Below are 15,578 nucleotides of genomic sequence, written 5' to 3'. Positions count from 1 at the left end.
GAAAGCTGAATACAAATAAAATGCTAGTGTCAATAGTAAACAAAACCCTTCCAATCCACCCCCATAGCTACTTCCTGGCACAATTTCAGCTCTCAATTTTTGTTTTAACAGGTACTAGCAGTAGCCACCTCTACATTACTTTTATTAAAGAGACTGACAAATACAATAAGAGAAAGAAAATGTGCCTCTCACGAGAACTGATTGCTCTTAAAGAAAATGATGGGTATAGGCAAAAAGTGGGATTAGATATATATGCTTCAAACACAACACTAGCCACTGCTTAATATGTGCATCTTGTATTTAGGGACTGGTAATAAACCCAAGGAAAATATCCCCTCCTCCCCCGCATGGTAAAACCAAAATGTCAGGCTCCTGTGTTTCTCCTCCCTCCCTCTGTACACTGGAGTCACAGCAGATCAGAGAACCACCGGCAAGAACTTGTATACATTTTTCATACAAGATCAGAATCCCAACCCCCACTATAGGTTTCTCATAAATGTAAGTGGGGAATAGGTCTTGCTGTAACACACTTTTGTGGAGGGGGCAATTCCTGGCTACACTGCTTATAAAGGCCAAAGAATTACCCATTTGTTTGTGAAGGTCACCAGGCACTCTGAGAAGCCAGATGCCAATTTCTTTGGCTAGTGTCAGATATGATTCTGCAATATGTCCTCCTGGAAATGCCTTTTACACAGCTGAAAAAGCAAAGCATGCATTCATATTTAAAGATATGCCTGATCAAAATACCCCCCTGTGATATTGAGCTGCTTTTACTAGCCCTAGGTTTCATCCTTCATTGTACTATGCAAGCACATATTTGAGCTTGATTATAAATTGAAACACTCACTCAGACAGAGGCCTTTTCCATACTTTCCAGCTTCCAAGACGAATAAAACTAGATATATAAAAATAAGACCACATAAATATAATAGTCAAGCCTGGAGGAAAACACGGTTTCCAAGAATAATGCTATAAATGAGGTCATGTGCTACTGTACTGGAGATTTAAATAAAACAGCCAAATAGGATGCACTGATGTTCCATGATCTTCTCACCTTCACCGGCTCGCAGAAGTGCTTGTCGCAGCACATACAGGTACAGCAGCACCACATAAACATCACCGCATGGCCAATCTGCAAAGTCCTCCTCAGTGCTAGGTACTGCTTGGACAGTCTCCCACACTGACTACACTGCTCCCTACATCTGAGAGACAGAGGGCTCTGGACACTTGCTTTATAAACAGAAAGCCTTTGCCAAAACAAGCATCACTGTGTGCAGACCTCCAATGCTGCTGATGCAAACGGTTACACTCAGCACTCACGCACAGTATATGCCTCTCTCCTCCAGCCCCACTGGGAGCATTTTGTTTACATACAAAAGCATCAGGACTGTTAGATTTAAAGCTACAGGACATTCAATTCTATATTAATTACACTACACTTTTATTTCTGCAGCACTCTCAAAAACACTGAGAAAGATAACAAACGGACAGTGAAATAAAGTAAAAACATCAGCTGACAAGATAACAACTGGTGTCCCTGAGGGAGTGCAAAATATTGGCTTTAAAAGAAAATTCTGAGATAGGATTAAAAAATACCCCCAAATACCCACCCACACTGCAGGGTATAAATGACACACCCCATTAAATCTCAGCTGAAACAATTTTCAGCAGATTAGTTTGACAGCACACCAGAAAGAATCTCTGGTCTGAAGGTAACATGGTCTGGTGCAGGGGTTCTCAAACGTCACTGCACTGCGACCCCTTTCTAACAAAAGTTACTACACAACCAGTGGGGGGAAACGAAGCCTGAGCCTGCCCAAGCCCAGCCACCCTGGGCAGGGGGGCAAAGCCTAAGCCCAAGGGCTTCAGCCCCAAGTGGGGGGCCTGTAAACTGAGCCCCACCCCCCAGGGCTGAAGCCCTCAGGCTTTGGCTTTGACCCCGGGCGGTGGGGCTTGAGCTTTGGCAAGTCTAATGCCAGCCCTGGCGACCCCACTTTGGGGTCCCGACCCACAGTTTGAGAACTGCTGGTCTAGTGGGCCAAGCACAGAGCAGGAGGAAAGAACTGAGTTCTAATCCTGGCCCTGTCATTGATGCAGAGCAAACTTTGTCAAGTCACTTAATCACTGTACACCTCAGTTTCTCTGTCTGCTAAAGGGGATGCTTCATATCCCCTCACACCATTCCCTGTTATAGTATTTCCCCACCCTCCACCATTTTCTTCCTCCAGACCTCACACTAACTTCATCTTTATTAAAAAAAAACCTTTTTCCTTTCTTGGTCTTTGCATCTCCATTTCGTGGTTGCTCCCCAGCCCAGTCTGTTACTCAGCCTGCTACTTACTGCTGGGAGTGGGAGGCTCATATTAGTGGCTCTATGAGGTTGAGAGACAAGCTGTTGAGCCTGAGCTGTGTACAGTGATAGACTAACCGAGCGTGGTCAGTGACCTGCTAAAGAGCCCACGGTCCTGTATGAGCTAATGGCTCCTGACTCCAGCTGTATTAGGGAAAGTGGGTTACAAGAGATTGCCTCTGCTTTAGCCACAGCAGCATATTTGCAATCAGAGTGGATTCAAGGACACACAGCTTTTCCCAACTCTCTTGCTTCTCTTTTCTGCTCCTTATCCTCTGGACTACTCCGCTGAGCCGCAGATACCCTCATGCGTTATACAAGCGTGGAGTATATTAGCCAAGCTAAAACACAACTTTGCGCTTTTCCCCTTATGCTGTGTTGTAAAATCCATGCGATTCTTTGTGCTGTGAAGAAAATCTACAATTAGTTTATAAAAATGAGACTCAACAACCCAGCTAAGGGGCAAATTCTAGAACAGCCCATCATATGAGCAATGAGAAGGAAAACATTACATGGGGAAAAATTCACTTTCAGCTTTCAACAGAGGGAAAGAGGAATTAAAAAAAAGGTTTGGACGTGTTCTCTTAATGCACATTTATTTTATTTGAGATGGTACTACTAGACCAGCTCTCCGGGGAAGGAGCACCAAGTGCCTGAAAGGGGACAGAGACCGAAAGAGTGGTTAGGGTGGCAACAGCAGGAAGTTTGTTGAAATTCAGAGGAAAAAAAACCAGACTATTGTTTTAAAGAAGTTAAAAGGTACTTCAGCTTCACAGAAGCTGCTGTAAAATAAGTTCTCAGGTTGAAAGCTTATCCCGCATGTATTCTTCATTTTGAGTCAGAAAAAATGGGGACACCGAGCAAAATAAATTAGGAGGCATCCAAAGCAATAGTATGTTATGGGCCACCTATTTCAAGCCCAGACTCAGAATGGGTGGTTCAACACAGAGTAGTTGAGCACCAAACCTCTTTGTGTGTGCAAAGGTAGGCATGCAAGACTGGAGGCTTTCTGGACACCCGGTTCTTGCAAACTCCTGGATGAAAAGCCTCTTCATTATTACATTTCTGTTTGGTGAAAGTTCAAGATGACCTCAGAAAGAATTCCTATCAAGCTTTCAAACAATGGTGTCTGTGTCCAAGTCCTGCTGTGCTACTGTATATTGAACTTAATGCAAGAATTTCCTTATATTGAATGATATACACGATAGCAGGTACTTGGACAACAGGTGAGCTCTGTTGCTCAAACACTTTTCAAAAAGTTTAGATGTAAAGCTTCAAATTTCTACTTCTGCCTTGCCACCAAGTCACCTTAAATGTGGCTAAAAAAACATGATCTCCAGTGAGAATAAATATGATTAATAGAGAAATGCGACTTGGGCCTTGTCTACCTATAGTGTTTACTCTAGGTTAACTATTTAAGTTGGGAGAGGGTTATTTTTCTATTGAATAGTTAAACTGATATAATGCCCAATTGTGGATGCATTCATATCAGTATTTACTGGTATCACTATTATTCCCCCTTTCTGAACGAATAGCTACCCCTTTTGTATACAACGCCATTGACTCCTAGAAGTTGTTTATACCATGCAAAAACCAACTGGTTGGAACACTGAGTGCATAACACTTGTACAGCATTGTGTGTCTACATACAGCTGCAGTCTTGGGTGTTTTACAAGTGCTGATTGCAACACTAGGAAGCAGATCTTTACCGTAGATTAGCTGCCAATTTTGGTTGGATGTATTCCTTGAGATTTCATCATGACATAACCTTTAATTAAAGATTAATCTTAAATTCTTGGAGACTCCAGGCCAATCCTTGGCAACCCTACTGTAGGTCTGGTTGTGCAGCACAGTCTACAATGGTTTCGCCTAGTCTGAACAGGTTGAAACAATTATTGAAGCTGCACTACTTCAGCTGGTTGCTCTCACCTCATTCTACACTGCATTGCCACAAAGCTCCTCCTTCCAGCAACAGTGCAGGGGAGCTTCAGTAGTCAAATAATTGAAAGGAGTGTCATTTACTATACATGTATACAGCACCTAGCAGAATAAGGAACCAACCTTGCTGGGTCTAGGCATGACCATGATAAAAATGTTAAACAGTAATAAGAAAGGTTGCCATCAAAATGGTTTCAAGAATAGAAGATGCAAGAATAATTTAATGGAATTGATGTTCTTATTACTGTTTCCTTGCTTAGTTTGGAAAAGCTCCGATATCTTTAGTCAGGTTGTTCAAAATAAAAAATCACCAGGGATATGAGACGCTGAGACTCTCTGATCACTAGAAAGCACTGCTCTAAGAAGTGAAGTACAGCATTTAACCTAGGGCTTTCCTATATGGCACCAGCAAACGCACTTGAGGATGCGATTTGTAAAGCACACTAACATGCTGTCCTCTAATTGCCTTGTGTAGACCCTACTAGCACAGGTTTCAAACAGGACTACAGTTACTGCAAGCAAGGTACCTTTAGTGAGCACCAGAAGGGTCCACATGGCATCAGCAGAGAAATTTAAGACTCAAACCCTCTGCATCATGTAAACTAGCCCTTAGAGAAGGGATCCTAGGAAAGCTGTGGGAAAACAAGTTAGTATTCTAGCCAACACAAAATCTACTCACTCGCTCTTTACCAGATTATGACACTATTTTTCTCATCTGCAAAAAAAGCTCATCTGAGGCATGTGTGAGAAGAATTTTACAAAGCTGCAATCCACAGTATTCTCCCAGTATTCTCCTTATTCTTTGAGTAAGTTTAGGATTCCTCCCTCTCTTCAGCTGTGTTACAGGACAACTGAGAATATGAATCAATTCAAAGACATCTAGTCCCAGTTTTAAAGCTGGTACAAGGGCAGATGCTATCACCACTGTTGTGTACTTAGTATCAAACACAAACAACAAGTTCAGTGAAAATTACATAGTTTAACTTTTGAAATGAAAACAATATGTCTGGGTTAGAAGAAGTTATAAAATTCTTTCAGCAAAGACATTTCTTAAATGGAACTTCATTAGTAAAACAAATTTCATTAAAACATATAGATATATAGACAGATGTGATGAAATGACAACTGTGAGAGGATTCACCCTCTCCCTGTTCAGTCTCTTGGTAGCACCTCAGTTTACATCAGTAGTTTTTCCTTACAGGGGGAACAAGAAAAAAGATCAATCTTGCTGGGTAACATCCTAGTTCAGATAGCAGTGGAATCCCTATGGAGTAGACTCACCATAATGAAGCAACAAAAAATGCAAACAACCCCCAAACCCTCTCTTCAATAGTCCCTATCATCATGGTATCAGAGTCTTCCTAAACTTTACAGAACAATAAGACTATTGCAAAATTAATCAACCTACCAGGCTCAGTATCACCTCCATTAAGAAAATCAGTCACATTCCCCATTCAAGGTGAGGGCATGTTTCTTCTTTAAGTTTTGTTAGTTATGCTTGCGAATCTCAGCCACACCGCATTGAGGTTCAATGGCATTAAGAATGGATTTCTACCTTCACAAATGTACTGAAACATCTTTATAAAAATGCTAAGAAACAAGTCTTCGTTATAAACAAAATTGAAAAGGTTCTTTCCACTCACTGACAAGATGTGAGGCTGTACGTATGGACTGCCAGGTTACATCTGCAATGAATTCTCTAGTGCTTCACTGCCGATTGTCATGTTCCCCCCCACCCCCACCTCTTCTCTCTTGCCTTTGTTCTCAATATGAAGCCATGTACAGTGGAAGACACTGCTTGCAGCAGTTTAACTACTTCAGCAGAAGCCAGATGACTTGATCAAGCCTTCAACTAATGTCAAGGACACGAATGTTTCATGCGTCCTAGCCAAAAACAGAAAAAGCCTAATCAACCAATACATAGCTTCAGCAATGCTAGGGAGGAGATCATTCAGAAGGTCTTGTGACAAAAACACTTAGGTTAAAAAGCCCAGCTTGAGTGTAGTTCTTGTATACTCCAAAAGGCCTCTTCTTTCCCCTCCCCCTCAGAGTCCTGTTCTGGCTAGTGAGTCCCTAATTGAATTAGGGACTCAGGAGGCCCAAAGAAGAGTCGCTGTCTTTGTCTGCCTGCAGCATTTCCTCTGAGCTGACGTCTTAGTGGAACTGAAAGTGGAGGGAGGAGGGCTGAGAAAACAAAGCACATGAATTTTGATGCGGCTTAAAAACTTTTGAGATTAGATGCTCATATGACTACAGTAACAAGAGGAGGCCTCTTTCCAGGGCTGCTTGAACCCAATTAGTTTAGAAAAGCGGGATAGAGGCTAGAGTACTGCATGTGCTGGAAGTTGGCTGTTGCCAAAAATTAAATAATGTAAAAATCAAGTAGCAGCAAGAGGCGGAGGGAACACTTCAGAGCTGAGTTAAACTCGTAAGCTTTATTGTGCATTTCCCCAAAGTGATGCTTAACATGTGAAATAAGACCTATTTAGAGAGCAATTTTTCAAGAATCCAGAGCACTTTGCACATTAAAAGTATTTGTATATAGCACCACAGGTGATGCTCTGATACTTTCAGGCCATGTCTACACTATTGACCTTACAGCAACACAACTGCACCGATACAGCTGCGCTGCTGTAAGATTGCTCGTGTAGCTGCTCTATGCTGACAGGAGAGAGCTCTCTCGTTGACATAACCCAACCACCTTCACAAGTGACGGTAGCTATGTCGGCAGGAAAAAGTCTCCTATTGACATACTTGCGCTTCTGTTGGTGTAACAAGTCACTCAGGGGTGTGTTTTTTCACACCCCGAGTGACAGAAGTTGTACCGACAAAAGTGGTAATGTAGACATGGCCTTAGTGACATAAAAACTAGAAACAGGATCACCAGCCATCAAAGTGCAGTAACAGTTTACCAGCACACAATGCATAAATAAAGTTGGAATAGTAACAAAGTTAAGACAACCATTACGGGAAAACACACTGAAGCAGCAGAGGAATTTAGGGAGAATAATTACCAGTGATGGAACCTGGCCAACATACACATTGACAGAACATCCCTAATTCTTGCTACAAGTGCCACTAAGTCTTCAGTAAACAAGTGGTGAGGAGCTCAGGTTTACATCTCATTTGAAAACCAGCACCTCCAGCCAGTGGCATCGTACCAGCTAGAACCACCCAGAGGCAGATTCAGGAGTAAGGGAAGTCCAACTTTTAGGGTATGCCTACACTTCAAATTATGGTGTCACTGTAGCATGGGTAGACATATGGATGCTAGCTTTAATCTAGCGAGTGCACATAACAACAGTGAAGATGTGGTGGCATGGACTCCAGCACAGGCCAGCAACCTGAGTACGTATCCAGAATCTCCGGTGGACTTGTATTGGGGGCAACTAGCCCACCCTGAAGCCCATGTTGCTTTGTCTTCACTACTATTGTTACTCATGCTACAATGAATTATACTCAACACCACCAACTTCTGTACTTAAGCGCATGCTAGAGTTCTCTCATTCAAGTACTGAACTGACCCTGTTTGGCCTGTGAGGTCTTATGGGATTATAACAGAGATGGTGTGGCTGCAGTCATATGATAAATTATTCAGAGTGAAGAATTAACTGGTTCATTGCTGAACACAAATGCAACCTCTGTATAGATGTAGCGTGTGACTTGTCAGTGTTGCAGGTGACTTTTTCTCTCATGTATCTTGTCTGCTAGACATCACTCCAGAAGTTAAATCCTGAAATAGTTAAGGCAAATTTCTGTAGAGAAAGTTATATTCAGAATTTACTAATTTATTAGACAGTCTTTGTCCTAGTTAAATTTCAACTTATACTGCTGTTTTTAATGCTTGTTTAATCAAGATTCCCTAATTAGGCCTTTCACTACTTGAATTTGAAACAACTGCATGTAAAGACATAGGGACTCTAGGTACAATCTACAAGCAGTAGGAGACAAATGGAAAAAAGAATGAAATGAAAAAAGAAGACAAATGGAAAAAACCCAACTCATGGCCCAATGCCAAGCAGCATTCTTTTTAGAAACCATCACAGCTCCTCCAGCATGTGCATGAGAAATTGGTTTGCTCCACTTAGTTCAAAGCTATATACTGGTACAAGAGAAAGGGAAATTGGTTAAGGGAGCACTACAGGCTGGGTGAATTCCAACCATGGTAAACTGCAAATTACTGATCTATGTCACAATAAATACACAGTTCCTCTTCTCCAATATTGAAAGCTATATCAAAATCAATTTTTTGTTAAACACATAAGACACCCAGTTAGGAAATTTTTACTGTATACGAGACACCAATGCAGAGAAAGTGAACACATGCAAAACTGTATGTGCACAAGTGGAGGCTGAGGTGCCACAGAAGACCAAGATGTAAGCACTAATATAAACCAGTGTTTCCTGAACAGTGGGTCAAAGGTTCTAGATAGGTGGCCATATCCTGGCCAGATTAACCCATCCCTGAGCCCTGGCTAGGGAGGGTGAGGGGGAAGAGAGCACAAGCATGTGTCTGTCTGTTTTGAAGAGTGAGGCTGCCCCACGCTCATCCTGCAGTGGCAGCTCCAGTCCTGCAAAGTTGGGCCTGATTCTCTGATCCTGGCATTGTGACCTTGTACAGAGTTGCAGCACCATGCAGGCTTAGTCCATCTGCCTCCACACTGGGTCAGGATTAGGACTGTAGTACTGTGGTAGAGGTGTACATATATAATGGTGGATCGCAAAAAAAAAATGGACAAAATGCAATTGGTAAAAAGTTTGGGAACCACTGCTGTAAGCCATAAGACACAGCCAAAAATTTTCAAGTGTAGAGGAAGAGGATTCCTGTATTATAGTTTATGTCTATCATATCAAAATAAATTTGCATAAGAACCTCTAATTTATTTTAAAAAAAGAGGTAGCTGGGAATCAAGTTAAGTGTACCAAGGAAAAGTCTCCATCTGTGATTATTCTGAAAAGCGGCCGTGTAACATGAACACAGCTTGCAGATTCAGATGTCTAACTATGGGATCAAACTGTCCTTACGCAGCTGTTTCTAAAAGTCTCAAACAGTATTACTTCAAATAGAGGTACTTACTCCACACACTAGTATTTATGTCCTAAGATTTTTGTACATGCACACAAAATATGGCTGCTACAGCTTTCAGAACATGCAACCCCTCGAAAAACGTATTATGTAACTGCACAAGATGAAAGAACAGATGCAGATGGATGGAGCAAAGTCGCTCTCCAAAGGAAGCATGGTCTTTGAGGAAACATGCACGACTACCTATTATGCACAGAAAGTTCCAGGAAATGAACAACATTCAGCAGCTGTGAAAGGTTGAAGGGACACCAGTGAGTTAAGATTGAGACAGAGAGAATGTGTGAGAGTCATGGATCCACAGGATCTGTATTATGTCCCTTGGAGGAACTCCTTCTGTGAGACAGACCCCCAAGGGGTCCCAATCTTCCTTAAGGGTAGGCCCCATGGCCTTAATGCCTCCAAGACTGAGACTCTAGGCTCCAGCACTCTGATTTTATGCAGGGAGCTTTGGCCAATGAGATAGACTCCTGGTCAGGCTTTTATGCCCTTCAGGGATTCCATATCAAGTATTTGCAGTGATACCAGCAGCCTTTTCAAAACAGTAGGATTTATTAGCCAACTGTAAGGACAGCCTTGCAAAGTCCTTAGTTTAGCATAACCTTTAGAGATAGTCCATTCAGGCCCCGTAAGTGCAATCAGCCAGCCAAGGCCTTCTGGGCCCTCTCCTTCCAGCTCGTCAGTTCAAGGTGATGGTCCTATGCGCCTTCAAAGGGCTGCCCTTGTGTCAGCCATCTGCCACCTTTCCCCTTCCTTGATTGTTTGATCCTTGGGCTTTTCATTGTCTCTCTGGAGCCCCTGTTGATTTGTCAGTTTTGACCAGTTCTTTGAATGATCCATTCATTCCACTCCAGTTGGTTGGATGAGACACACCCCTCCCGTCTCCTGCTCTGCTCCAATAGCAGGTTTAACCCTTTTGCACCACTGAGTAGCAATATAAAGTATAGAGGGAAACTGACGCACACAGGATTCATAAAAATATTACAGAAAATTCCCACTGTCATAGCGTAGGTTAATGAATTAATGAAGCATGAGGTCAGAGTGATTCTGAACATTAGATCTGTTCAGATTCAAAGCGGATCATGCTTAACGAAAGTTGAGAGGATGTCATTTGAGACTCAAGAAAATCCCATCCCACTCCCTTCATACAGAGAAGTAATACAAAGTTAATATTAATACCACTCTCTTTCCTCTAATTTTTAAAAGAGACGTTCCCTATAGTTGGAAGTGACATTGGAGGTCTAATTTGAGCCAAAATGTAAAATAAGGTTTTAAAAGAACTAAACCCAAAGAGGATTCCTTTAAAAAAAAACCAACCAACCAACCTTAATTCCAGTTGAAAGTGTTTTGTTTTTTTTCCAGACAAACACGTTTCTCTCACTGTAACTCAAACATTGTGGCTTCTGCTACTGCATGAGAACCTGAATGTGAAATTCACCAGAAACTAGTTTGTTCAAACTGAAAGAGCGCAAAAAACCACCCATAAAGTGAAAAGTAAATTAGATGTTTTAACCATTTAAAGTGGTCTTCGTAACAGAAAAAGTTTTAGATGTATAATATTAAATATGACAGTATTCCCTGGAAGTATAAATTCATTACACTTTGTTTCCTGGTGACATAAAAGAAAAAACGTAACCCTTGTTCTTTATAGATAAAGATTCCCCCCATAAATCTCAGATTGAGAAGTCAATGGAACCTGCTAGATACTTCACATTTTTAAACAACAGGTAACTTCTATATGGACTTATGTGTTAGGCTTGTATTTTTGAAAATCTTGGTCCTAGCTCTTTTGTGATGCTCACAAGCAGGGACTGTCTAAATTTGTGTCTTTACAGTATTGAGTATATTGCTAATGTCCATGCTTAATAAATTATACCCAAATGAAACAAGGACTATTCATTACCTACTGGTGTATACCTGAACTATGCAATATAAGCATTCATCTGATCCACTTGCAGTGTAAAGACAGGACAAATCACCACAAATTTTGTTTCTTGTTTTTCAAATGAATTTTCTTATCAAATTATTTTCAGTTTTATCGAATTTGCTTTTTCTCTGAATACAACAAAGGATGGCCAGCTCTGCTACTGCGTATGGAGTGCAAAGCCTTAAAAGAAAGCTCAGTTCTAGTTCAGTGAACCCTGTTAGACTTCAACTGGGTTTGCCAAATTCTTGACACAAAATCAACTTACTTTCAGGGGTGCAAAAGGAAAACTGTTTTTAAATCCTCAAGAATGCATCACAGTACTGATAAGTTCAAAATTCAAAAGTTTCAACTGCTTTCAGATTAAAACAAGGATTCTCCCACTCCCAGTCACTTAATCCCAGTAAAGACAAAGCTTTACTATATTTTATACAAGAGTCCATCCAGAGCCACCCACACTAGAGTGCACTCAAAGATAATCGGAGCTTCAAAAAACAGGTTTAAGCATGGACAACCACCAATGATGAAAAGAGGCATTTTGTTTTTCTTATCCAAAGGATGGCATCTATAATAGCGCAGCATCCCTCAAAATCTGTACTATGTTAGCAATGAGTGAGAGCCACATGGGACAGGAACCCAATATACAAAACTCATGCACTTGCATCCCCCCCCTCATTCCTGTTGGAGACTGGGAACAGCAGTTCACATCTATGGCCTTGTCTAATGGACAGTTGGGCCCTTTGGTACCATTTGCATGCAGGAGATACGAATATCTGCTCTGATACTAGGAAGGAAGGTGACCAGGTAGATAATTGGATCTCATTTGTTGGAGCTAATATTTTAATGCACAGAGGTTTGGGGCCAAAAATATCCTCTCTTCATGCTTCAGGAGTCTCTCTCATTATTCGTTTAAAATAAATTGTCTCTGTCTAGAAAAGGATTTGGGGGAGGGGAGGCAGAGAGAGAAGGATACACATTCCACAGCTTTATGCTTTGGAACTTATTCATTGGACCAATAAAAGGGATAACTGTAGTAAAAATGATGCTTTTTTTTTTTTTAAAGGGACACGCCGCTATTATTTCTCACTGAAGTAGATTATGGGATATGATCCTTGTAACATGATGTCTAATGCACTTGGAAATACTTCTATATGTGCATGTAAAACGTACAGGAATTACTAAAGCCCCTAAGAAAGAACTGAAAAGCCAGGAAGAGGACAGGATAAGAAGTAAGGGTTCTGTGGTCCCCTACCTCAACTGACAGTCCAGTGAGTTTTATTTCTGATCTCCCTCAGTGACATTGATATCTTACATTGTCTCAGGGAAGACAAAGAACCATGAGATCAGGTCTTGGCAGGTAAATGAAGGAGAAAATGGAGTTTTGTTTTAAAACGTACAGTATTTGCAATCTGTAAATCTGTTTCTGCAATACTGAATATTAAATATTGGTTTGAAAACAGATTTAGCTAAACTTCTACAAACCACGTATGGACACACTTACAGCAGTTTAGCTTGCACATGTTAATTTACCAATGCAAGCTAAACCTATATAAGGAGCATCCACACAGCATTTTGCACTGGTTTATATAAAACAACCAAAACTATACAGGCTTGGCTTTCCAAAACTGGGGTTATTCACAGGAAATCGTACAAACAGGACAGTTGCTTGCCTTTCTTTTCTAAGAGGCAGAAGGGGCCTGTATGCTACAGGTTGCCGAAAGTAAGCAAGCAGCAGCAACAATCAACTCTATATACATTATAATTGCTTGTATTACAATAATGATTAAAGGCCTTAAGCACAGTGGGGCCTCAGTCCTGATATGTACAAACAGAACCATTCTGAAGACCTTACACTGTAAAAAGAAAAGTTGCACACAAATTAACCAAGAAGGCACCTAATGGTTGCTGTGCCTATTGAAACCAATCACAGATTAGTCACTCGCCATCTGACAGCTCACTTTGCAGGGAACAGATAAGAACAAACAAAGCTTTCCTCTCGAAAGGTCTTTTGATTTAAACTTCAACAAGCCCTGATGTAGCTGCCTGATTGTACAGGATACTGTGAATGGCAAAGGAGTTGCAAAGGAATAAATGGGTTTGTGCCCTTTCTATTTCTTTATGATATATAAAGAAGGCATAACATTAGAAGTATCAAGAATATCATTTCTGATCTCCTGCGGTTTTGCTGGAGGATTCAAAGACTGTGAATGTGCATTATGAGCCTACCCAGCCCACAACTAATGAAGAGATGGAGATGCTGAATCTTTTCTCCTACATGGCACTTGAGCTAAATAGTTTAAAACTTTTCAATTAGCTTCTATCTGAATAAAAATTACTCACTTTTATTTGCATAGTATCTCTGATGTCATAGCCCTACTGGTTTTTCAGTTAGTCACAGAATCCAAGAGAAAACAAGAGATATTTCTAGTTTAAAAAATAAAACAAACTTTTTCTGGAGAAAACCCTCCAGGGCTTGTTATTTTTTTTTTTAAAGTATCTTGCACATTTTAAAAACTCACAAACCACGTGATCTTTAAAGGGATTCTATCAAGACTGGAAGGACCAGGATCTGATCATTTTGGCTTCTCAGAAATATTTGCAAAGTCAATTTGTTTGTCTTCCAAAATAAATATTTAAAAGCCACTGCAACTCAACATCAAAACCATGTATAAGATGAGAAACACAATTTTGCTAAAAACCAGATTTTAGGTAAATAAGATGTTATTTACAAACTGAAGGGGAAAGTATATTAAAATTATTAAAAATGCCACAATTGGGTTTTTTGAAATGAACGCTTTTTAAATACACAGGACACAAGCTGAACCACAGTACTGCACTAGTGCTAGTGACAGGACATCTGATGGACAGTTACTATCATACTTTACAATGAACACAGATTACTGAGAGTTCAATAGCCACAAAAATGCCTGCAGTAACTACAGCTCTGATAGCCCACAAAGGGTTAACAATCATAAACCCAATTACTCACAGCATCTATAATCTCAGTGATACCAGACATCTTGTAAAATGCTTTATTTAATCATGTGGTAATTAGCAAGTTTTTACACTGTCACAAGAGGACTAATCACCAAGATCTGGTCTTGACCCACATAACCCCCCAAACACAAAGATGACAGTCTGTTTCCATGCTTACTGTAACCCAGAAAGGCTGCAGAGGCTTAAAACCAAGCCCCCTTAACTTCCCACTGGCATATATGAGAGTTAGGAAACAGCATGCAAGAAATAATCAAGTTATTACGTAGACTTTCAAATGGTGGAGTTTTGGTCTGGAGAACTTTAAATTTAAACATGCACATTATTTAATATTTACCTTCTAATCTAAGCTCAGACATCTAGGGTTCTCACTATATCAGAGACTTTCTCCTTGAACTTTATCTAGATGGACATTCATAGTCAACTCCATCTATCTTTTAAGGATTTCATGGGTTGCTTCGCCTAGTCATTTGTCCCAGTCTCTTCACCCTATTAACCCCCATATGAAACCCTTTTTCCACTAATCTTCAAAGTTTTTTTTTTTTAATATAATTATGGTTATTCTCAGATATGGAACCTGTCCCTTCTTCCTGTACAGACTCCCATAAACGGTTTTCTTATCTGGTCTGTGTGATCTCAGCAAGGTGTTCCTATTGCATTTTGAAGTGTTTTTAATAATTAGTTTAGCTTGAGTCACTGTGCAGCATCCTGAATATCAAGGGAGTGAAGGAGGGTACTTTATTAAAAAATTCCAGTCCCAGATGTTTAAATAATAAGGTACACCCAACTTTCCACTTTCAAACTACAGAATGTGGTTATGGTTATAAATAGCCAGTAGAGGGCTCCCTGTACCAAGTTAAGAGAATAAAGTTTGTGTAATGAGGCAGATAATTTTAGGCCCTGTCTATACTAGGGAATTTTTCAAATATTCCTGATCATTGCTAACAGTTCAACTTTCCCAGTGTTAGCAAAATTGGGAGTACCACCATAACTCGCTGCTGATCATGTTTTAGACATATTCTGAGCAGGGTTTATGCCAGGGGTGAGCAAACTTTTTGGCCCAAGGGCCACATCTGGGTATAGAAATTATATGGTGGGCCACGAATGCTCATGAAATTGGGGGTTGGGGTGTGGGAAGGGGTGAGGGCTCCGGCTGGGGTTGCAGGCTCTGGGGTGGGGCTGGGGATGAGTGCTCCGCGGTGCAGGAGGAGGATCAGAGTTGGGGCACAGGAGGTGGTCAGGGATGCAGGTTCTGCGTGGCACTTACCTCAAGCAGCTCCCAGAAGCAG

The 15,578-nt window shown here is 40.9% G+C and overlaps 1 protein-coding gene across 8 annotated transcripts in view; it reads right to left on the bottom strand.

The window, feature by feature from the left end:
• Positions 1-15,578, bottom strand: part of TMCC1 (transmembrane and coiled-coil domain family 1) — a 190,821-nt gene that overhangs the window by 33,953 nt on the left and 141,290 nt on the right. The window contains exon 1 of one of the 8 annotated variants that reach the window (XM_039481551.1): positions 1,055-1,132. The exons of the other annotated variants lie outside the window; for them this stretch is intronic. Coding sequence (XP_039337485.1) covers positions 1,055-1,117 — 63 coding nt within the window. The 5' untranslated portion in view covers positions 1,118-1,132. Of the gene's footprint in view, positions 1-1,054; positions 1,133-15,578 lie in introns of those variants that run through there. 8 annotated transcript variants of the gene reach the window in all.

Source organism: Mauremys reevesii, linkage group 7 (genome assembly GCF_016161935.1).
Source record: "Mauremys reevesii isolate NIE-2019 linkage group 7, ASM1616193v1, whole genome shotgun sequence".
NCBI classification, from domain to species: Eukaryota; Metazoa; Chordata; order Testudines; family Geoemydidae; genus Mauremys; species Mauremys reevesii.
The sequence above is the reverse complement of the archived record's forward strand: the minus strand, read 5'-3'. Positions and strand labels throughout refer to the sequence as shown.